The 24,735-nt window shown below is 42.8% G+C and overlaps 1 protein-coding gene across 1 annotated transcript; it reads right to left on the minus strand.

The window, feature by feature from the left end:
- Positions 1 to 23,514: 23,514 nt before the first annotated feature.
- Positions 23,515 to 24,497, minus strand: LOC308272370 (olfactory receptor 1J21-like; the record flags this gene model as incomplete). The annotated part of the gene is made up of 1 exon (XM_080709136.1): positions 23,515 to 24,497. Exon 1 carries the CDS (start codon positions 24,451 to 24,453, stop codon positions 23,515 to 23,517), a length of 939 nt encoding a protein of 312 aa, XP_080565262.1. The 5' UTR covers positions 24,454 to 24,497.
- Positions 24,498 to 24,735: the final 238 nt, after the last annotated feature.

Below are 24,735 nucleotides of genomic sequence, written 5' to 3' on the forward strand. Positions count from 1 at the left end.
CAAAACACTGTGGTGTCAGCATTCCACTGGTGAAAGATGCTCTCAATATTATGAAATAACCATTCAACATATGCCTTCCACTAAACCCTCTTAAACTGGATCTTGTTACAGTGAAAACTGTTACGGTGGTACAGCAAATCTGCAACGGTGGTACAGTACTACTGTACTGGCGTGAGATGTAGCTGCAGGTTCTTGTTCTGAGCTATTTTAGAAAAAGAATAGCCCAAACTCTTTTTTTTTTTACTGTAAACTTAAGTAATTTTATTATTACAAAGACAGAAAGGAGAAACAGATATTAGATTAAAGCACTGCATTAAAGAAATAAATGCAGTGGAACAACTAAAAAATAAGTTACTGCTGGGCGTGGTGTCACACGCTTGTAATCCCAGCATTCGGGAGGCTGAGACCGGAGGATCGCGGTTCATGGACAGCCTCAGCTACTTAATGAGGCCCTCTGCAATTCAGTGAGACCTGGTTTCAAAATAAAGAATAAGAAATAGGGCAGGGGGTGTAGCTTGGAGGTCAAATGCCCCTGGGTTCCACCCCCAGACCCACAAAAATAATAATAATTAATAATAATAATAATAATAATAATAATAATAATAATTTACTGAAGGTTTTGGATACAGAACAGTTTTTATAAAGATACATTATCCTTTATCTTGCTCAACCAATAATCTTCTGACCTGACTCCAGGGTGTCTTTTGATGTGGGGATTCACTACCTTACATCCTGTCTGACCAAAAGTCTTCTTCCTATATGTGTAAGCTCAAATCTTTAAGACCCCAAAATGTGTTGGTATCTCTTGAAGGCTTGTGCCCTGCTCCCACATCCTAGTCTGTCTGCTAGAAGGGCTACCTTTTAACACTCAGGCTGAAAAGGGTGGTGGGGAGGCAACCAACACAGATGTGGGAACAAAAGCTGTAGACCAGGTCTGTGGACCAGGTTGGCAGATGGGCAGGAACCTTTGGAAGAACCAAAAATATCTTGTAATCAGAAACCTGAGACCTAGTTTACAGACATCAAGATCACCAGCCACAAAATCATAAGGCCCCATTAGCACAAGAGAGAGAAGGACAACCACATCCACTTCCCCAACCATTGCAGCTTCCCAGTCTGCCACCTGCCCAGCAGCAGAGGTGAGCATAACACCCTCACAGGGTAACTCAAAGAGCCTCCACACACAAAAAGAGAGGGTGAAGACATAAGCAAACTGACTGCACATTGCGCACAAAACTCTGAGGAATACAGCAGGTCTGAAAGCTGTAGACTAATCCAGCCTTCTCTGTAGGGAACGCAGAGCCCCATACTTGTACTGGTATGGCACCCAGTGGGTGCTCAGAGGGCATGCAGATAGAGAGAGAAAAAGGCCAGGGTCTGTGGAGAAGGCGGGTATCCCAGGCTTGCATTGGGATAGGCACTGGCACTCCACACCTGTGTAAGCAGAGAGCGACACCTGGCTAGGGCCTCACTCACTGCAGGAGACCAAGAGTTGGGGCTGCAAACTGGCATTATTGCTATGAGTTGCCTAGCAAGTGAGAATGCTTGGAATGTGCCTGAGAACTACTAACCTTAAACAGCTGGATCCAGGAAGGTGGCAGAGGGCAGAGTCTGAGTGCAATGGTTTGTTTTTATTTCTTCTCTCTCTCTCTCTCTCTCTCTCTCTCTCTCTCTCTCTCTCTCTCTCTCTTTTGGTACTGAAATGGAACCCTGTTCCATTCTATCTCTGGCTAACCCCCCAGCCCTATTTTTTATTCCTTACTTAGAAACAGGGCCTCACTGAGTTGCAGAGGGTCTCACTAAGTAGCTGAGGCTGTCCATGAACTGTGATTCTCTTGTCTCAGCTTTTCTTTTTTTCTTTTTGAATATATATATATATATATATATATATATATATATATATATATATACATACATACTTTTTCCTCTTCACCTTTTTGTTCTGTATGTTTCTTTGTATTTTGCTGCACTTTGTACTTATATATTTGTAGGTTTTTTCTTCCACCTCATTTGCAAGCTTTTTCTCTCTATCCTATCTCCAAACATTCTAAATTGGCTACTAGAATTCTCCTTTATTTTCACTATCTCTACTCTTTACTACCTATTACCTTACCAAGAAACATCTGATATGAGTTCCAAATTGTGGAGTTCGGGAGTTCATTATAGAAATTGGAGACTAAGGAATTAGATGCAAATCCAGGTCAGTATTCAGCCAATAAAAAGACTAGTAGATGATCTGTAGGAGAGAGAGAGAGAGAGAGAGAGAGAGAGAGAGAGAGAGAGAGAGAGAGAAAAGAAATAAAAACAAACCATTGCACTCAGACTCTGCCCTCTGCCACCTTCCTGGATCCAGCTGTTTAAGGTTAGTAGAGCCCCATACTTGTACTGGTATGGCACCCAGTGGGTGCTCAGAGGGCATGCAGATAGAGAGAGAAAAAGAATAACACTAATATCCAGTAATAGAAAATACAATGCACATCAGACTGAAAATGTTTATAACACTAATATCCAGTAATAGAAAATACAATGCACATCAGGCTGAAAATGTTTCTCTAATTTTTTTTGTGTGTGGTACACAGAATGAAACCCAGGGGTATTGTACCTCTGAGCTACACCCATAGCCCTACCTTTTATTCTTTTTTTTTTAAGTTCCTCTGCAATTAATTTATTTTTTTTATTGGTGCATTATATTCATACAACTTATTGGGGTAAAAAACTTGTGTGTATAAACATGTACTCATTGCTGATTTAACCCCTACCCAAATACAACCCCATTCCCTCCCTGTCCCTCCCTTCCTTGCTTGGCTTAGTGATTGACTTCGATATGTTTAAGTACATTGTGTGCTTTAGAGATTTTTCTCTTCCCCCTCCTTTCTCTTCCTTTAGGTTATCTTGTTTGCTCCTCTTTTCTCCCTAACTCTCACATATTAGGGAAAGCATCTGATTTCTTATTTTTTGTGACTGACTAATCTCACTTAGCATAATGTCCTCCAGTTCCATCCATTTCCCTGGAAATGACGTAATTGAGTTTTTTTTGATGGCTGAGTAAAATTCCATTTTGTACATATCCCACAGTTTTGTAATCCATTCATCTGTTGATGGACATCTTGGCTGATTCCATAGTTTGGCTATGGTGAATTGTGCAGCTATGAACATAGATACACATGCATTAGTTTGGTAGTTTGGTTTCTTTTCTTTTGGGTAGATACCAAACAGTGGTATTGCTGGATCAAATGGTAGGTGTGTTCCCATTCTTCTGAGGATTCTCCATACTGTTTTCCAAAGTGGTTGCACTAATTTGCAATCCCACCAACAATGTCTTAGAGTCCCCACTTCTCCACATCCTCACCAGCATCTGTTGTTGTTTGTGTTTTGAATGATTGCCATTCTAGTTGGAGTTAGGTGAAATCTCAGGGTAGTTTTGATTTGCATCTCTCTGATTGCCAGTGATGTTGAGCATTTTTTCATGCATTTATTGGCCATTTGAATTTCTTCTTTTGTGAAGTGTCTATTTAGTTCATTTGCCCATTTTGTTATTGGATGCTTTGTTTTCTTAGTGTTGAGTTTCTTGAGTTCTCTGTATATTCTAGATATTAGTCCTCTATCGGAGGGGTAGGTGGCAAAAATCTTCTCCCATTCTGTTGGCTCTCGATTGAGGTTCTTGATAGTTTCCTTTGCTGAACAGAAGCTCTTCAGTTTCATGCAATCCCATGTATTGATTCTCCTTTTAATTTGTTGTGCCTTTGGGGTCTTATTGAGGAAATGTTTGTCTGTGCCTATGTGTTGTAGTGTTGGACCTATGCCCTCTTCAAGGAGCTTCAAGGTCTCTGGTTTAATTTCCAAGTCTTTGATCCATCATGAGTTGACTTTTGTACAGGGTGAAAAAGTGGGATTAACATCCAATTTTCTGCATATGGTTAACCAGTTTTGCCAACACCATTTGTTGAAGAGGCTATCTTTTTTCCAGTGTATGTTTTTGGCCCCTTTGTCAAAAATCAATTGGCTGAAAGTGTGTGGGCTTGTATCTGGGTCTTCTATTCTGCTCCATTGGTCTATATATCTGTTCTTTTGCCAGTACCATGCTGTTTTTATTACAATGGCTTTGTAGTATAGTTTAAAGTCAGGTATTGTGATTCCTCCTGCGTGGTTTTTGTTACTGAGAACTACCTTGGCTATTCTGGGCTTTTTGTTATTCCAGATAAATTTAAGGACTGATTTTTCTATGTCTGTGAGGAATGATCTTGGTAGTTTAATGGGCATTGCATTAAATCTGTAGATCACTTTTGGGAGGATGGCCATTTTAATGATATTTATTCTGCCAATCCATGAACATGGAAGATCTTTCCATCTTCTAAGATCTTCTTCGATTTCTTTTTTCAGTGTTTTATAATTTTCTTTGTAGAGATCTTTTACCTCCTTGGTCAAATTTATTCCTAGGTATTTTATTTTTTTGTGGGAGATCCTGAGTGGAAGTGTTTTCTGAATTTCTTTTTCAGTGGATTTATGGTTGGTGTACAGGAAAGCTTCTGATTTTTTAAGATTGATTTTGTATCCAGATACTTTGCTGAATTTGTTGATCAGTTCTATAAGCCTTTTGGTTGAGTTTGTTGGGTTTTCTAAATATAGTATCATGTCATCAGCAAATAGTGAAAGCTTAGTTCTTCTTTTCCTATTTGTACTCCTTTGATTTCCTTTTCTTGCCTTATTGCTCTGGCTAGAGTCTCTAGTACTATATTGAAGAGAAGTGGTGATAGTGGACATCCTTGTCTCGTTCCAGTTTTTAGGGGGAATTCTTGAAGTTTTTCCCCATTTAATATGATGCTGGCAGTGGGCTTGTTGTAGATTGCCTTAATAATGTTGAGATATGTTCCTTCTATTCCAATTCTCTGCAGTGTTTTTATCATAAATGGATGTTGAATTTTATCAAATGCTTTTTCAGCATCTATTGAGATGATCATGTGGTTTTTGTCTTTGATTCTGTTTATATGATGAATTACATGGATTGATTTTCATATATTGAACCAGCCTTGCATCCCTGGGATGAACCCTACCTGGTCGTGATGAATGATTTTCTTGATGTGGTTTTGAATACGTGTTGCTAGTATTTTGTTTAATAGTTTTGCATCCAAGTTCATCAGAGATATAGGTCTGTAGTTTTCCTTCCTTGAACTTTCTTTATTCGGTTTGGGTATTAGTGTGATGTTGGCTTCATAGAATGTATTTGGGAGAGTCCCGGTTTTTTCTATTTCCCGAAATAGTTTGAGTAGTATTGGGATTAGCTCTTCTGTAAAGGTTTTATAGAATTCACTTGAAAAACCATCTGGTCCTGGGCTTTTCTTTGATGGTAAGCTCTTTATTGCTGTTTCAATCTCTTTGATTGTTATTGGTTGGTTTAAGTGTTCTATATCTTCTTGACTCAGTTTAGGAAGGTTGTATTTATCTAGGAAGTTGTCGATTTCCTCCAGATTTTCCATTTTGTTGGAGTATAGTTTTTCAAAGTAGTTTCTGATAATCCTCTGGATTTCTACACTGTCAGTAGTAATGTCTCCTTTTTCATCCCTTATCCTCATAATTTGGGTTGATTCTCTCTTTTTTTTAGTTAGGTTGGCCAGTGGTTTATCAATCTTGTTAATCTTTTCAAGAAACCAGCTTTTGGTTTTGTTGATTTTCTGTATTGTTTTTTATTCTCTATTTCATTAATTTCTGCTCTAATTTTAATAATTTCCCGTCTTCTGCTGGCTTTGGGGTTCAATTGTTCCTGCTTTTCAAGGGCTTTGAGGTGTGTCATAAGGCTATTTATTTGAAGATTTTCTGTTTTTCTTATGTGAGCATTCAGTGCTATAAATTTTCCTCTTAATACTGCCTTCAAAGTGTCCCAGAGGTTTTGATATGTTGTTTCTTTATTTTCATTTGTTTCTAGAAATTTCTTGATTTCACCTCTTACATCTTCTATGACCCATTCTTCATTCAGAAGTGTGGTGTTCAGCCTCCACATGTTTATGTTGTTTCTTTGGGTCTTCTTATAGTTGATTTCTAGTTTCATTCCATTATGGTCTAAAATGACACAGGGAAGTATGTAACATTTTTTAAATTTGCTAGTGCTCATTTTGTGTCCCAGGATGTGATCTATTTTGGAGAAGGTTCCGTGAGCAGCTGAGAAAAATGTGAACTCTGCTGTAGTTGGGTGAAATATTCTATATGTGTCCAACAGGTCCATTTGGTTAATGGTGTTCTTTAGTTCTGAGACATCTTTACTGACCCTTTGTCTGGAAGATCGGTCTAGTATTGTGAGAGGTGTGTTGAAGTCTCCCAGTATTATTGTGTTGGGATTTATGTGTGACTTCATGTCACAAAGAGTTTGATTTATGAAAGTAGCTGCCCCTATGTTTGGGGCATAGATGTTGATTATTGTTATTTCCTCTTGCTGGACTATTCCTTTTACCAGTAAAATGTGACCTTCTTTGTCTCTTCTAATAAGTTTGGGTTTGAAGTCTAACTTGTCTGATATCATAGTTGCTACTCCTGCTTGTCTTCGAGTACCATTAGCATGGATAATCTTGCTCCAGCCCTTTACCTTGAGTTTGTTCCTATCTTTACTTGTAAGGTGTGTTTCTTGTAAGCAGCAGATGGATGGATTCTGGCTTTTAATCCATTTTGCCACTTTATGTCTTTTTATTGGGGAGTTGAGGCCGTTTACATTCAGTGTGATTATAGAGAGATAATTTTTAATTCCCAACATGTTAAGATCTTATTTCTGTTTGAGATACTGTTTATTCTTTTTTGCTTAGTTGTCTGCTGGATGGGAATTCTTGTTTCTTTGGTTCTGGCATGTATTACCCATTTCCTCTTTGCAGTTAATCTCCTTGAGTATTTTCTCTAGCGCTGGTTTTGAAGACATAAATTCCTTCAGTTGCTGTTTGTCATGGAAGCTTCTTATTTCCCCATCTAATTTGATGGATAGTTTTGCTGGGTAGGAACTTTTTGGCTGGAAGTTGTTTTCTTTCAGAGTTTGGAATATGTTACTCCAAGCCCTTCTGGCTTTCATCACTTGGTTTGGGAAGTCTGGAGTGATTCTAATTGGTTTGCCTCTGTATGTCACGTGGCCTTTTGTTTTTGTTGCCTTTAAGATTCTCTCCTTGGCTTCCACATTAGTCATTTTGACAATTATGTGGCGTGGGGATCCTCTTCTCTGATCCTGTCTAAAGGGAGTTCTATAAGTTTCCTGGACCTGTGTATCAACCTCTTGCTCTATGTTTGGAAAATTTTCTGCTATTACTTCCTTGAAGAGATTGTTGATCCCTTTGGTTTCACCTTCTTTTCCCTCCTCTATTCCAATTATTCTTAGGTTAGCTCTCTTGAAATGGGCCCATATTTCTTCAATGTCAGATTCCTGCTGTCGGGTTTTTTTTTTCTAAATTAGAAACTATGCGTTCATTTTTGGAATGGTCATCTTCAAGAAGCGAGATTCTATTCTCCATGTGGTCTAATCTGTTGTTTATACTTTGAATTGAAGCCTTCACTTCATTAATTGCATCCTTTATCTCTTTTTGACTCTCTCTCTAAATTCTTTTCAAAAGTCCTCTATTATTTCTAGAGTTATTTTCCTAATTTGATCTTCTAGAGATCTTTGGATTTCTGTGTTATCAGATTCTGATGTGGGGTTGTGGGCATTCACTGCTCCATTGTTATTTCTCTTTCCCATGATTTTGGAAGTTTGTGCCTTCTCTGGGTTCTTCCCTGAGTCACTACGAGTTCACTTAAGATGTTCTGGATCTCGAGTCTATGGTATCTCAGTCACCACTACTCCTTTACTGAGTTGTATCACAAAGTCTCAGACCCAGGGAGTCAATTGAGGCTGCTTAGACCGTGGGGGGTGCCAAGTTGGGTGTTCTCTAGTGGGGAGTTGTGACTATGGTATGATATCTCTACCACTGCCACTCCCCCACTGGGCTGCACTGCTAAAATCTCCGACCCAGGGAGACTATCTGCGCAAGTCCCTGGGAGTGCAGTACTGGGATTTCTCCCCTTGGGGCCGCAATTTTACTCACGTTTGTTGAGTGCGCTGATGGAGCTGTAGTGAACTCGGTGGATTCGCTGCTGCCACCACTGGCAATATGGCACCACTGCCACGCCCTTGGCCGTGATGTGGCCTATTTCTTCTCTGGTTTTGAGCTCCGCTGAGTCCCTGCCAGGTGTGCTGTGCCCGGCCCTTGGGAGCTTTAGACGCTCCTTGCACCGGAGAAACTGCTGACTGCCGCCCGGCTGTTCAGCAGCGGCTTACCTTGGCTCGCTGTCCACCCCTCCTCTCAGGCGTCTGGTGGCTGGTTGTGTGGGTTGGTCTAGGGCCGTCTGGTGAATTCGCCTCTGCCGCCAGCAGTAAGACGCTGCTTCTGCATCCTAGGCCGCGAGGCCAGAGTACCTCCTCTCTGGATTTGAGCTCTGTTTTGAGTCTCCCTCCTCTCTGGAGCTTGGTGCTGCTAAGGGAGATGTAAGCCGCGCCGCTCCGGCCGCTCTGCGCTGTGGCTCAGGCTGCTCCACACCACGGGTCTGGCCGCTCTGGCCTCTCTGGCTGCTCTGCACCGCGGATCCAGCTGCTCCGCACTGCGGGTCTGGCCACTCCGGCCGCTCCGGCGGTTCCGCGAAGCGGCTCTGGCTGCTCCGGCTGTTCTGGCCGCTCCTCTCCGGCTGCTCTGGCCGCTCCTCTCTGGCTGGTCTGGCCGCTCCGCTCGGCTGCTCCGGCCGCCCCGCTTCGCACCGCGGCTCTGACTTCTCTGCGCTGCGGCTCTGGCTGCTCCGGCTCCTCTGGACGCTCCGCGCCGCGGCGGGCACGGCCCTTCGGGCTGGTTTTTTTCTGGTGTCTTGTTTTTCCAGCCCTTTTTCTCTGTCCCTTGTATTTACCGTTTTTATTTCTTTGCTGGTGGTGTTTTCTGGCTCTGTAAGGCGCTGGTTTTGTGGTAATAGAGTTCGATTGTTAGCAGGACTTGTAAGTGCCGCTTTCCTCGGTCGCCATCTTACCGGAAGTCTCTATTCTTTTTTTTAAAACCAGTGTCTCACTGAATTATAAAAGGCCTCGCTAAGTAGCTGAGGCTGTCCACAAATTGCAATCCTCCAGTCTCCACCTCCCAAATGCTGAAACAAGGTCTCACTAAAGTTGTGGAGGGCCTCAGCTACTTAGTGAGAATTATAAAATTCTCTAGGCCAAAAATTTTTCTCTACTAAAATTTTTTCTCAGAGCTTCTTTTATGTCTTGATTCCTCAGACTGTAGATTAAAAAGATTCAACATGTGTGTGTGCCCAAAGTGTACATCACAGAAACAATCACATCTTTGTCATTAGTGTCATTATGTGAGAAGACAGCGTAGCTCAATAATTGCTCAATAATTGTACAGAGAAACTACAAAGAGTTGAGAGCAACACGTGGACATGGCTTTGCAGATCCATGGATGTAGGAACTTCTCAGGATGGTGGTCCCAATGTGTCCAGAAGAGACCAAAATACACCAGGCATGATGCTGCACATTGTAATCTCAGCACCTAGGAGCCTGAGACAGGAGAATGACAGATTCATGGCCAGTCTCAGCTACTTCGTGATGCCCTCTACAACTTAGTGAAACCCTGTTTCAAAATAAATAATAAGCCGGGCGTGGTGGCGCACGCTTGTAATTCCTGCAAATACATACATATATATATATATGGCTGGGGATATGGCTCAGAGGCAACATGTCCCTGGGTTCAATCCCCAGGAACACACACACACACACACACACACACACACACACACACACACACACCAGAATGCATATGAAAGGCAGAGTAATGACCACCACTCCTAGAGTAAGGATAACTAGCTCAATGACCATGATGTCAGAGATGGATAGCTTAAATAAAGCAGACATGTCACAAAAAAGATGGATATTGTCATTAAATGAAGAAAATTGGATTATGAGAGTGTGCAAAAGGACAATGGCAGAGGATAAATCCAGGACACAATAACTAGAAGAAAACAGATGCTCTGGTTCATGGTGATAGTATAGTGAGGGAGTAACAGATGGCCACATACCTGTCATAAGCCACTGAGGTGAAGAGAAAACCGTCAAGACTTCCAAACAATAAGAAGTAATATACCTGGTGAGTGCACTTTGTATAGGAGATGGATTGACTCTGTGCCGGCATATTCATGAGCATCTTTGGAGCTGTGACTGATGAGAAAGAGATTTCAGTGAACAGTTTCCCCAGGACATTGATCAGGTACACGCCTTGCTCCTCTGGTTGGATGGGGAGCCTCAGGAGGTGGAACTCAGACACATTACTATCATTATCTCATCTCATGTTCCTCTTCTTTTTTGCCGGGGATAAAAAGGAGATGGGAGAGGGGAAAAAAGAAGAGAGAAATGGAAATTCATTATCACTATTATGTAATAAAAACAAGGTTTTGAGACTAGTCAATATCTGCATTTTAACCTGAATATCTCAAGCTTTTTGCCACACAAATGTGCTAGTGATGTTCTGAACAAAGAATGCAATTTATTGGCCTAGAATCCAAAGCAAGCATCTTTTGGAAAAACCAAGAAACATCTGATATGAGTTCCAAATTGAGGAGTTCGGGAGTTCATTATAGAAATTTGAAACTAAGGAAATAGATACATATCCAGGTCAGTATTCAGCTAATAAAAAAACTAGTAGATGATCTGTAGTAATTTGTTGACCTCTGTTAACCTTCTTCATTCCTCTGTAATACACTATTTCTATGGATTAGATCAAGATAAGAGAACCCAATAGGCTGCTTTTGAACCACAAGGTATCAGGATCTGGGAACTTGGAAATAGTTTATGTAGCAGGTTTAGGCAAGGTAATTAAGGCATAAATCTATGTAAATGACATAAATATTTACCTTGGAATATGCTCATCAATTCTTCCTTTAAGTATTTATCACTCAGTATTTTTATCTTCCATCAAATTTTCTAAGGTGATTTTATGGAATGTGGATAAAACTTATCTTTTATTTGTCTATCTAGAATATCAAATAATCTAGAACCAATAATCTTATTCAAGTCCTCAGAACACCGAAAATGTGTGACTTTTTTAGTCACACTTTGAAACTGCCAAAGAACTTCACTCTCTCTGTCTAGAAGAACAAAGAACATCTCCTTATTCATGACTCATAAATTTTATGCCTGAGATTCTTTTTTAAATTAGTACATTTTAATTATTCAGACTAATGGATTTTATTTTTTCAGAATAATGGATTTTAATTTTTCAGAATAATGGATTTCAATGTGGCATATTTGTACATGCAAATTACCTACTTTGGTCATATTCACTCACTAATTAACATTTCCTAACCCTCCTTTCCCATCTGCTCTATCCCTAACCTATTTTCTTTGATCTAATAGGCTCCTTGCTATTTTAATCCTCCCAAATTCTACATATGAGGAGAAAACCAATGAGAAAGGGAAACACCAAGAGATGTTGTATGTATATACAAATGTATCACTTTTAATTTTGAATCTCACTGTGGTGTACAAGTACATTAAATGAATAAGATTTGGAAAAATAATAAGTAAAACCAACAAGATCTAACAGGGTCAAAGACAAGAAAAAGAGATATGTTTTCCCATCTTCCTCTAAAAAATTAAACATAGGATTGGTTTGAGATAACAGTGCTACATTGAGGTTTTGTTTTTGTTTAACTCAAAATTTGAGTGTATATTCACTTCAAGATAAATTGCACAGAGTTGTCATTCTTTGGTGTGAGGTGGATAGAATCTAGGAATCAGAAGCACACATTGGACACACACACACATACACACACACACACACACACACACACACACACACAAAAGAAAAAAAGAAAACAATGACACCACTGAATGTAAACTCTACACTTGCTTTGACATGGCCCTTTACATGATGTGCACAGATACCTTTAGCTACAAATAATAGAAATGATTTTTATTTCTCTCTAGGAAAAAACAAAACAGATGAATTCTTGACACATAGTTTATTTGCATCAAGCAGAAAAGCTATCAGTTCAGAATTCTGGCATGCATTCATATACATACAGGCATAGGATTTGTTCATAAATCTGGTAAATAAGCATAAGTAATCATCTCAAAAGCCATGGAGAAGTCCTTGGAGGCAATCACTCCATCCGAGCCCCAAATCAGGAAAAAAAAGGATACAATTGGTTCACTGTGTTTTACTTGGGAGCATATCTACTTGTTTGAGTAGGCCTAAGGGAATTCACCCTTGAAGGAATGGTGATAACCCCAGGACTGCCACCAGCAACCTGTAATTCATAAAGCTCTTTTCCTTCTTTACTCATTTTGATAAAAATGTGATTCAGAGTCCCTCAAAAACCAGGGTGAATACTGAATGTGAACTCAAGTGTCTTGGTCCCAAACCCATGCTATGTGAAAAACACCAGAAACATTATCTTCATTTTCTTATAAAGAGTGAAGAAAAACATATGATGGTCACCACTGGATCCTATGGAATGAAATATGGTTTTTGTAACTCTGTCTCTTGCCAAAAAGTTATGGTTTTAGTATTCAAGGATATAAAATAACATATTGATAAAGAAATTGAGGCCTATAATAACAACCAAAAAGAGGCCCTGAGAGAAAATGAAGGAGAAAATAAATGTAATAAAGACCTCAATAGAAACCACCTCTGGCAGACTAGTTGACATAGAAAATAGAGTCTCACTCTTAGAAGACAGATCATGCAAAACTTAACATTCAACAATGCAAAGACCATTAGACATGATCAGAACATTCAAGAAATAGGGTATATTCAGAAATGACCTAAATTACAGACAATAGGGATTGCAAATAAAACACCAAGGTAATTAGAAACTTCTTCAGAGAAATATCATAGAATTATCCCAAAAATGGAAAATAAGATGGATGCCCATACATGGGAGACATGTAGAATCTCAATAAGACAAGATTAAAGAATTTCTCTATACCACATTATAATTAAAATGACTTAAAATATAAGTCAAGGAGAGAATGTTAGATGCATCAAGAGCAAAAGGATTGGTAACATTGACGGGCAAAACAGTAAGAATCACTCTGGACTTCTCAACCCAAATTATGAACGCCAAGCAGGCTGCTATGATGTATTCCAAACTCTGAAAGAAAACACCTTCCAACCAAGACAGCTATATCCAGCAAGGATATCTTTCAAGATTGACAGAAAAGTACAAACCTTCCAAGGCATGCAAAAACTCAAAGAATTCATGTCTACCAAGCTGACACTGGAGAAAATACTTAAAGAAATAAAACACAAAGAAGAAAAAATAAAAGAAAGAAATACCAGAAACAGGAAGAGATAAATTCCACCAGATTATCAACTAAGAAAAGAAGATATAGCACTATATCAAACAGAAAATAAAACTCAAAATGACAGAAAATGAAAACTATCAATAATAAAATTGAATGGCAAAGGCCTAAATTCTCCCGGCATGGATTGGTAATATGAATTAAAGACTATAATTCAACTATATGCTACTTGCAAGAAACTCACTTTACCAGCAAAGACATTGATAAGCTAAGAATGAAAAAAAATATAAAAAGATATTCCATGCAAAAGGAGACCAAAAACAAGCAGGGATAGCAACTATCATATCTGACAAAGCAAACTTTAAACTAAAATTTATCAGATGAAACAAAGCATGTCATCTCTTACTGACAAAAGGAACAATTCAACAAGAAGATATAATGATAGTAAATATTTATTTCCCAAATGTGGGTGCACCTACTTTTATGAAACAAACTCTTTGGGACATTAAAGACTCAGACCTCAATATAACAATATTGGGAGACATCAACATACCTCTCATGCCTGGATCACCAGATTTATCTTCCATTAAAAAAGAATCATAAAAGATGTTTCAGACCTTAAAAACACTATAAACAAAATGTATCTAACAGACATATATGGAATATTTCAACCAACAACAGCTAAATACACATTGTTCTCATATTCTCATGGAAGTTTCCCAAAATTATACCATATTCATGGCTACAAATTAAGTACCATCAAATTCAAACTTTGTAATATAATTATGTCTATCTTTTTAGATAATAATGGAATGAAAGTAGGAATAAACAACAGAAAAACCCAAAGGAATTACGTAAATACATGGATATTGAATGATATAATTTCAAATGAGAACTAGACCACAGAAGTATGAGAAGAAATAAAATGTTCTAAAATAAAAATAGAGACACAACATACCAAAATCTATGGAACACTTTGAAGGTAGTTTTAAGAGGAAAATTTATAACAGTAAGTGTCCACAAAAGAAAAACAGAAAGTCACCAAATAAACAATCTAATGATACACCTCAAGTATACAATTATGTCATTTGCAGGAAAATAAATGGTACTAGAAGACATTATTCAAGTGAAATTAGCCAGTCACAGAAAATTAGCCAGTCACAGAAAATGTAATTTGGGTCATTTGTTTTCACACATATTCATAACTAAAGAGAAATGAGTAAACCCAAAGAGGGCTTCAGATAAGTAGGAGAAATACTAGTAGAATAGTGGAAGGGTATTCGGAGAAGAAAGTATGGAGATCAAAGGGAAAATGAGCCGGGCATGGTGGCATATGCTTGTAATCCCAGCATTTGGGAGGCTGATATAGGAGGATTGTGGTTCATGGACAGCCTCAGCTACTCAGTGAGGCCCTTTGAAACTCGATGAGACCCTGTTTCAAAATAAAGAATAAAAAATAGGGCTGGGGTGTAGGTTGTTTCAAAATAAAGAATAAAAATAGAGCTGGGGTGCAGCTTGGAGGTAGAATGCCCCTAGGTTCCATCCCCAGAACTGCAAAAAAAAAAAAAAAAAAGAGAGAGAGAGAAATATGATGATGGAAACAATTCAAATAAATAATCTTTTACTCAGACCCCTGGAGAAACCAGGCCCAGTAAGACGCTGGGTTCTGGGCGGGGGTCGTGGGCGGGGCACGCCTAATGGGGCCCGGGTCGCGGGACTCTGGGCCCCGGCCGAACTGCGCGTAGCACGCCAGACCCCTGGAGAAACCAGACCCAGTAAGACGCTGGGTTCTGGGCGGGGGTTGCGGGCTGGGCACGCCAGATGGGGCCCGGGTCGCGGGACTCTGGGCCCCAGACCGAACTGCGCATAGCACGCCAGACCCCTGGAGAAACCAGGCCAAGTAAGACGCTGGGTTCTGGGCTGGGGTCGCGGGCTGGGCACGCCAGATGGGGCCCAGGTCGCGGGACTCTGGGCCCCAGGCAGAACTGCGAGTAGCACGCCAGATCCCTGGAGAAACCAGGCCCAGTAAGACGCTGGGTTCTGGGCAGGGGTCGCGCGCGGCGCACAAAAGCCGGGGCCCGGATCGCGGGACTCTGGGTCCCGGCCGAACTGCGAGTAGCACGCCAGACCCCTGGAGAAACCGGGCCCAGAACAGAAAAAGATAAAGAAAAATATCGGAGAGGTGGTAAGAAAGCCGTTATGGATGCCAGGACACTGGAGATGCAGACAAAACTTATCTAAATGCACTGGAACTTATGGAAAAATTCGCCGTGAAAGAGGACTGCTATTTCTCTATATTGTTAAGAATCTCAGACATCACATATAAGGAGAGAGTTTAGCGGAGACCAAGGAGAAATGCGGTGTTGAAAGAGTTCTTCGCGATGGTGGTAGAGACTTGTATTCAGGAGAAGCAGAAACCGGATCTTACCAACTTTATTTTTTTGGCGAAATTACACCAAATGTCGAATGCTACCATCACGCATGCTTAGGAACACTGGACAACATTCAGAGTGGAAAAAGAGCCTGGGAAGGATTTGAAATGGTGGAGGCAGTGGCAATGCCAGTGGCCAATATTCGGGGGAGGCAGAGATCTGATTCATTACAACTGGAACCTTTGAAATACTAACCACAGAGACAGTGATCGGAACCTGCTGAGGGGTTAGGCGGGCGCTGGGGCCAGTGGCCGACATCGGAGCTTGCTGTGAGGCAAGGCCACTACTGAGGCCTCCGTGGCCGGGATTGGAACCTGCAGAGGGGTTAGACCGATGCTGGGGCCAGCGAGGCCGGGATCGGAGCATGCCGAGGGGTTAGGCCGGTGCTGGGGCCAGCGAGGCCGGCATCGGAGCCTGCCTTGAGGCAAGGCCGGTACTTGGGCCTCCGAGGCCAGGATAAGAGCCTGCCGAGGGGTTAGGCCGGTGCTGGGGCCTCCAAGGCCAGGATAAGAGCCTGCTGAGGGGTTAGGCCGGTGCTGGGGCCAGCGAGGCCGGCATCGGAGCCTGCCTTGAGGCATGACCAGTGCTGGGGCCTCCGAGGCCAGGATCGGAGCCTGCCGAGGGGTTAGGCCGCTGCTGGGGCCAGCGAGGCCGGCATCGGAGCCTGCCTTGAGGCAAGGCCGGTACTGGGGCCTCCGAGGCCAGGACAAGAGCCTGCCGAGGGGTTAGGCCGGTGCTGGGGCCAGCGAGGCCGGCATCGGAGCCTGCCTTGAGGCATGACCAGTGCTGGGGCCTCCGAGGCCAGGATCGGAGCCTGCCGAGGGGTTAGGCCGCTGCTGGGGCCAGCGAGGCCGGCATCGGAGCCTGCCTTGAGGCAAGGCCGGTACTGGGGCCTCCGAGGCCAGGACAAGAGCCTGCCGAGGGGTTAGGCCGGTGCTGGGGCCAGCGAGGCCGGCATCGGAGCCTGCCTTGAGGCAAGGCCGGTACTGGGGCCTCTGAGGCCGGGATCGGAGCCTGCCGAGGGGTTAGGCCGCTGCTGGGGCCAGTGAGGCCGGCATCGGAGCCTGCCTTGAGGCAAGGCCGGTACTGGGGCCTCCGAGGCCAGGACAAGAGCCTGCCGAGGGGTTAGGCCGGTGCTGGGGCCAGCGAGGCCGGCATCGGAGCCTGCCTTGAGGCATGACCAGTGCTGGGGCCTCCGAGGCCAGGATCGGAGCCTGCCGAGGGGTTAGGCCGCTGCTGGGGCCAGCGAGGCCGGCATCGGAGCCTGCCTTGAGGCAAGGCCGGTACTGGGGCCTCCGAGGCCAGGACAAGAGCCTGCCGAGGGGTTAGGCCGGTGCTGGGGCCAGCGAGGCCGGCATCGGAGCCTGCCTTGAGGCAAGGCCGGTACTGGGGCCTCTGAGGCCGGGATCGGAGCCTGCCGAGGGGTTAGGCCGCTGCTGGGGCCAGTGAGGCCGGCATCGGAGCCTGCCGTGAGGCAAGGCCGGTACTGGGGCCTCCGAGGCCAGGATAAGAGCCTGCTGAGGTGTTAGGCCGGTGCTGGGGCCAGCGAGGCCGGCATCGGAGCCTGCCTTGAGGCAAGGCTGGTACTGGGGCCTCGAGGCCAGGATAAAAGCCTGCCGAGGGGTTAGGCCGGTGCTGGGGCCAGCGAGGCCGGCATCGGAGCCTGCGTGAGGCAAGGCCGGTACTGGGGCCTCCGAGGCCAGGATAAGAGCTTGCCGAGGGGTTAGGCCGGTGCTGGGGCCAACGAGGCCGGCAGCGGAGCCTGCCGTGAGGCATGACCAGTGCTGGGGCCTCCGAGGCCGGGATCGGAGCATGCCAAGGGGTTAGGCCGGTGCTGGGGCCAGCGAGGCCGGCATCGGAGCCTGCCGTGAGGCAAGACCGGTACTGGGGCCTCCGAGGCCAGGATAAGAGCCTGCCAAGGGGCTAGGCCGGTGCTGGGGCCAGCGAGGCCGGCATCGGAGCCTGCCTTGAGGCATGACCAGTGCTGGGGCCTCCGAGGCCGGGATCGGAGCCTGCCGAGGGGTTAGGCCACTGCTGGGGCCAGCGAGGCCGGCATCGGAGCCTGCCGTGAGGCAAGGCCGGTACTGGGGCCTCCGAGGCCAGGATAAGAGCCTGCCGAGGGGTTAGACCAGTGCTGGGGCCAGTGAGGCCGGCATCGGAGCCTGCCTTGAGGCAAGGCCGGTACTGGGGCCTCTAGGCCAGGATAAGAGCCTGCCGAGGGGTTAGGCCGGTGCTGGGGCCAGTGAGGCCGGCATCGGAGCCTGCCGTGAGGCAAGGCCGGTACTGGGGCCTCCGAGGCCAGGATAAGAGCTTGCCGAGGGGTTAGGCCGGTGCTGGGGCCAACGAGGCCGGCAGCGGAGCCTGCCTTGAGGCATGACCAGTGCTGGGGCCTCCGAGGCCGGGATCGGAGCATGCCGAGGGGTTAGGCCGGTGCTGGGGCCAGCGAGGCTGGCATCGGAGCCTGCCTTGAGGCAAGGCCGGTACTGGGGCCTCCGAGGCCAGGACAAGAGCCTGCCGAGGGGTTAGGCCGGTGCTGGGGCCAGCGAGGCCGGCATCGGAGCCTGCCTTGAGGCAAGGCCGGTACTGGGGCCTCTGAGGCCGGGATCGGAGCCTGCCGAGGGGTTAGGCCGCTGCTGGGGCCAGTGAGGCCGGCATCGGAGCCTGCCGTGAGGCAAGGCCGGTACTGGGGCCTCCGAGGCCAGGATAAGAGCCTCCTGAGGGGTTAGGCCGGTGCTGGGGCCAGCGAGGCCGGCATCGGAGCCTGCCGTGAGGCAAGGCCGGTACTGGGGCCTCCGAGGCCAGGATAAGAGCCTGCCGAGGGGTTAGGCCGGTGCTGGGGCCAGCGAGGCCGGCATCGGAGCCTGCCGTGAGGCAAGGCCGGTACTGGGGCCTCTGAGGCCAGGATAAGAGCCTGTCAAAGGGTTAGGCCGGTGCTGGGGCCAGTGAGGCCGGCATCGGAGCCTGCCGTGAGGCATTACCAGTGTTGGGGCCTCCGAGGCCGGGATTGGAATCCTGCCAAGGGGTTAGACCGGTGCAGGGGCCAATGGCCAGCATCGGAGCCTGGCGTGAGGCAAGTTCACTCCTGCGGCCTCCAAGGTCGGGACCAAAGCCAGCTTAGGGGTTTGACCGGTTCAGGGGCCAGCGAGACCAGAACTGGGTCCTCCCATGAGGCAAGGCCGCTGCGTGAGCCAGCGAGGTTTGGATCAGTCCACTGAGTAGCCAGGCCACTACTGGGACCATCAAGAGTGGGATTGGTACTTGCAACGCAGCATGCACAGAGAAATATCGCAGAAAATATAAATCAGACGCTTCTCTTAATCAGCAATAACTAGGAGGAAAAGGGCAACAGGAAGAGGTTGAGCTATAGAAAGGGCCCTATAGTGAAGCAACTAATATGACCAATCAGAGGGTATGTAATACTGGAGGACGGAGCCTCTTTAAAATGCAGGAGGTACATAAACAAATGTATCAAAGTAAATCACCAAAGAAGTGTGGGATGGAGGGAGGGGGAGGGAATGGGACGGGGGCTGGAGGAGGGCTAATTGGATGATGTGTGCTTGTATATCCTCTCAAGTCTTGTACTCCAATGTGATTGATATATGACTACAATGCACCAATTTAAAAAATAAATTAATTTAAAAAAATAAAATAAAATAAAATACAAAAAAAATAATAATAATAATCTTTTACTCATATATGAAGTTATCCATATATATCCATATCAATGGAACCCAGAGGGAAACACATAACAAATGCAGTATATTCATGTATGGTTCTATCACTCAAAAATCCTATCACTCAAAAATCTCATTACGGTGTTTTAAATGTAAAACAGAGTGAATTGCAAAGATTTTGAACAAAAAATTATGTATTAAATACATCATTTGCTGCTGGTAAGAATGTGGATGAGTAGAAACTCTGATACATTGTTGATGGAATTGCAAATTAGTGCATACATTAGAAATCAGTGTGAAAGGTCCTCAGAAAAAAAAGAAGGAACCTACCATATGACCCAGCTGTGCCACTCCTGGGTATCTACCCAAAAGAATTGAAATCAGACTACCATAGTAATGCACGCATATTTATGTTTATAGCAGCACAATTCATAATAGCAAAACTATGGAACCAGCCTAGGTGTCCATCAACAGATTAATGAATTACAAAATTATGAGATATACATACATTGGAATTCTATTCATCCATAAAAGAAAGAAAATTATGTAATTTGCAGGGAATGAATAGAACTGGAGAATATATGCTAAGTGACATCAATCTGTCACAAAAAGTGAAAGGTCATATATTTTCTATCATATGTGGAAGCTGGAGAGAAATCGGGAAACAGGAAGGACTCCAGACAAAGGAGGAGAAACCTAGTGGAGTCACAGAGTAGACCTAAGGGAGGAGGGCAGGAAGGAGATGGAGACTCAGTGAGGAGAACACTTCAATGGGTATGTTGTACATACACAAACTTACCAATGCCAATCACAATGTCATGCATGGGAAGAGGGGTAGGAGCTGGGGCAGGGCTCACCAAGTGTTCAGGTATGCCTCTATTACTCTGAATTTCATCCTTGTGTATGATTATAATGTACCAACAAAAATACATACATACATGCATGCATATATACATCTATACATACATCATTTGTGTTTATATACTTTTAAATAAAAACATTTTGGTTATATTGAGTAACTAAAATATATTATTATAATTAATTGTACATGTTCTCTTTGCTTTTTGAATGTAGCTACAAAAAAATTTAATTTTTTTGTGTCAATTACCTTTGTGACTAACTACAATTCTGTTGGACAGCATTTTTTAGATGAGTACCATGGTCTTTTCTATTTCAAACACCTATAGTTTTCTTAAAATGCCACAAAATATATTTTAAGATGAATCAAATCAGTATTTTATTAGACGTATTTTGTTGATAAATCCAAAATATGTTATTAATAAATGGATTTTCTATTTCAAAAAATAAAGTTTCTCTTGTTATATCCTAGTTTTATTACATTGTGATCAGAAAAGTTACATGTTATTTCAGTTTTTTAATTTCGACTTGTTTTGTTTACTAAAATACGGTCTATACTGCAGAACGGTTCATGTGGTAATGAGACAAATACATCTTCTGCAGCTATTGGATGAAATGTTCTACAAATATGTGTTAGATACAATTGGTCTCTAATATAATATAATCTTGTCTTTTATTGGTTTAATTCTCAGACCAGTCAAAAATCTCTAACACACTAGAGGTAAATTTTATCTCCTCTATGATGTCTTTCATTATCAAAACAAATGTCAATTTGGGGTAAATATATTATATGGAGGTAATTATTTAATTGCATATTTTCTAATTATTTCTATTAAAGAATAATTTATAAATACTTTTAGCACATAACTCTAAATGCCCGTATTTTTATATTTCTTAATTTGTATATACTAATGTAATGATGACTCCGGTCAAGGTATAGACAGTTTCAAACACCACAGAAAACTGTATTATTCTTTTGACAGTTGAAAGATGGGCAATTGAACTGAATAGACACTTCACAAAAGAAGAAATACAAATGACCAATAAATATATAAAACAATGTTCAACATCATTAACAATCAGCGAAATGCAAATCAAAACTACACTGAGATCACATATAACTACAGTTAGAACCACAATTATCAAGAATACAAATAATAAATGTTGATCATGGTATGAGGAAATAGGAACACTTATATTACAAATGAGTGCAGCCACTATCGAGATCAACATGAAGGTTCTTCTGAAGACTGGGAATGAACTACCATATGAGTCAGCTATACAACTCCTGGGTATCTTTCCAAAGAAACTGAAGTCTAGCTGTTATAGTGATCCATGCATATCCATGTTTAAAGCAGCACAATTCACAATAGCCAAATTATGGGACATTGATGGATTATGAAACTGTGTTTTATATATATACACAATGAAATTTTACTTGGCTATAAAAACAATATTGTGCTATTTTCAGGAAAATGGATGGAACTGGAGAATATTATGCTAAGTGAGATTAGGCAGTCTCAGAGAGTGAAGAGTCATATGTTTTCTCTCATTTATGGAAAACTAGAGAGAAATTATAAAGCAAAAAGACTTCAGATAAAAGAGGAGATACTCCAGTGGAGTGATGGAGGGTGTCTTGGAGAGGAAGGGAGGAGATTTGATGAAGAAAACAGTTCAAATAATTCCATGTGTGTACACAGAATTATCGATGTCAATCTTAGTAATATGTATGGTGAAGGGAAAGAGTTGTATGGGGTCTGGAGGAAAACACACCAAGTGCTGTGTGCACATATGTTCCAATCACTCTGAACCTCATCATGATGTGTGATTACAGTGCACCAATAAAAGTATAGTTACCACCCGGAAGACTGTTTTAAAAATCTCTTCTCTTGCACTGCTATACCTTATGCCCAATTGATGTTCTGAAGACCTAGAGGGCTCCAGCCACATGTTTTTCTTCCTCCCTTTCTATCTGTCTTCATGCTATCTGAATCATTGTCCTGGTCTTTTATAGAAAACCATCTTTTTTTTTTTTTTACCACGTATGCCCACTCCATATGAGAGTGAAAAAAAGTTGTATGCCTAGTTACCATCACTGTAAAAACACAATTAAGACAAGAAGAATGGATGGAGAAAAGTTGATCAAGGTACCCAGAAGAAATAAGTCTGGTGTTTTATTGAATAGTAAGATGACAAAAGATTATGATCATGTACTGTACATTTGAAAGACAAACTTCTAAGAAAGGATTTTGAATGTTTTCACCACACACTAAAAAAGGATAGATGACTGAGGAGATAAATGCACCTACCTCCATTCTACATTATATGTCATACATACGATACACCACAAAATATTATACAGTACACCACAGGTACGTACAATCTTATGTGTCGATGAAAATAAATAAATACACAAATTTATCAATGCTAATCACAATGTGTGGAGATAGTGATGGAGTGGATTGGGAGCGGGAGAGAGTGCTGTGAGCATGTATGCCTCTATCAATCTGAACTTTATCATGATGTATGGTTACAAGGCACCAATAAAAATTAAGATAAATATAAAAAATAAATTATAAACAAAAAGTAAAACTGAATTTCTAATTAGCTTAGTAACAAACTAGGCACAATTTTTATTACAAAATTATACACAAAAATAAAAGCATGAGCCAGGTGTGGTGGCGCACACTTGTAATCCCCACTCTTGGGAGGCGGAGACAGGAGGATCGCGCTGGTTCGAAGCCAGCCATGATGGCTTAAGAGACCCTGTTTCCAAATTAAAAAGTATAAAAATAGGTCTGGGAGCATAGCCCTGAGGTAGAAGGGCTTCCAGGAACCCCAGCACCACCAAAATAAATAAATAAATAAATAAATAAATAAATAAATAAATAAATGCATGAACCTGTCAAAAGAAAAATATTGTTATCTTGAGAGAAGAAAAATGCTTGTACAAAAGGCTACAAACTACAAAAAAAAAGCCTAGAAACCATGGCTTCATTATAATTTAAACTGTTTGATGAACAGGGATTTATTACAAAAACAAAAATATAGTTCAGTACTACAGGAAAAGGTTTGTAGAAACCTTTTCCAAGACTCACAAAATCAACAAAGCAATCAGAGAGAAAAACTTTATCCAAGTGAAACACAGGTTTAAAAAAAAAAAGCGTTACATCACCATTCACTAAAAGCAGCAATTCAGAAAGGAAAGGATACACAGGCAGGATTGAAAAGTTCTCATATCCAGCCATAGAAAAGACAATGGCCATCACACTGGAAAAGTTTTTCTGTTGAAGATATTTCTCAGAGCTCCTTTCATGTCCCGGTTCCTCAGACTGTAGATAAAAGGATTCAACATGGGTGTGACCAGACTGTACATCACAGACACAATGACATCCTTGTCATTACTGTTATTGGATGATGGGAAAAAGTAGAGTGCAATAATTGCTCCATAGTACAGAGAAACCACAGAGAGGTGAGAGCCGCATGTGGACAGGGCTTTGCAGATTCCCTTGATAGAGGGACTTCTCAGGATGGTGGCCCCAATGTGGCCATAAGACACCAGAATGCATATGAAAGGCAGGGTGATGACCACCGTTCCTACAGTAAGAATAACCAGCTCATTGACTGTGGTGTCTGAGCTGGACAGCTTAAGTAAGGCAGAGAGGTCGCAGAAGAAGTGGTGGAGAGTGTTGTCTCTAAGGAAAGAGAGACGGGCTAGAAGGAGAGTGTGCACAAGGGCAATGGCAAAGGACAAGACCCAGGACACAATTACTAGTAGATAACAGAGGCTCTGACTCATGACGGTGGTGTAGGTCAGAGGGTGGCAGATGGCCACATACCTGTCGTAAGCCATTGAGGTGAGAAGAAAGCTGTCAAGACCCCCACATAATAAGAAAAAAAATTCCTGACAAATGCATCCAGCATATGAGATGGTCTGACTCCTTGTCTGCATATTCATGAGCATCTTTGGGACAGTGACAGATGATAAAGAGACATCAGAAAAGGCCAAGTGGCTGAGGAAGAAGTACATGGGGGTGTGGAGGCGCGAGTCCAGCCTGATGAGCAGGATGATGAGCAGGTTCCCCAGCACCGTGCTCAGGTACATGACCAGGAACAGAGCATAGTACACGCCTTGCTGCTCTGGGCGGATGGGGAGCCCCAGGAGGAGGAACTCAGACACACTGCTCTCATTATCCCTCTTCATATTCCTCTTCTCCTTAGCTAGAGCTAAATGAGATAAGAAAATGTGAAAGAGAAGTTATTCTGACTGTTACATAATTAGAGCACAGATTTGAACTTGTTAGTTTGTGCATTTTAACCTAAACATCTCAAGCTTTTTGCCACTCACTCTAATGGGCTAATGATGGTAGGACAAGGATATAGGAACTGATATGACATCTTTTGGAGAAACCAAGAAACAAGTCCAGGAACCCATGATGGAAATACGAAATTTAGAAAATGTATCTTCATAATTTTTTTTTTTTTT

This window comes from Muscardinus avellanarius (assembly GCF_963383645.1).
Source record: "Muscardinus avellanarius genome assembly, chromosome: 13".
Lineage (NCBI taxonomy): Eukaryota > Metazoa > Chordata > Mammalia > Rodentia > Gliridae > Muscardinus > Muscardinus avellanarius.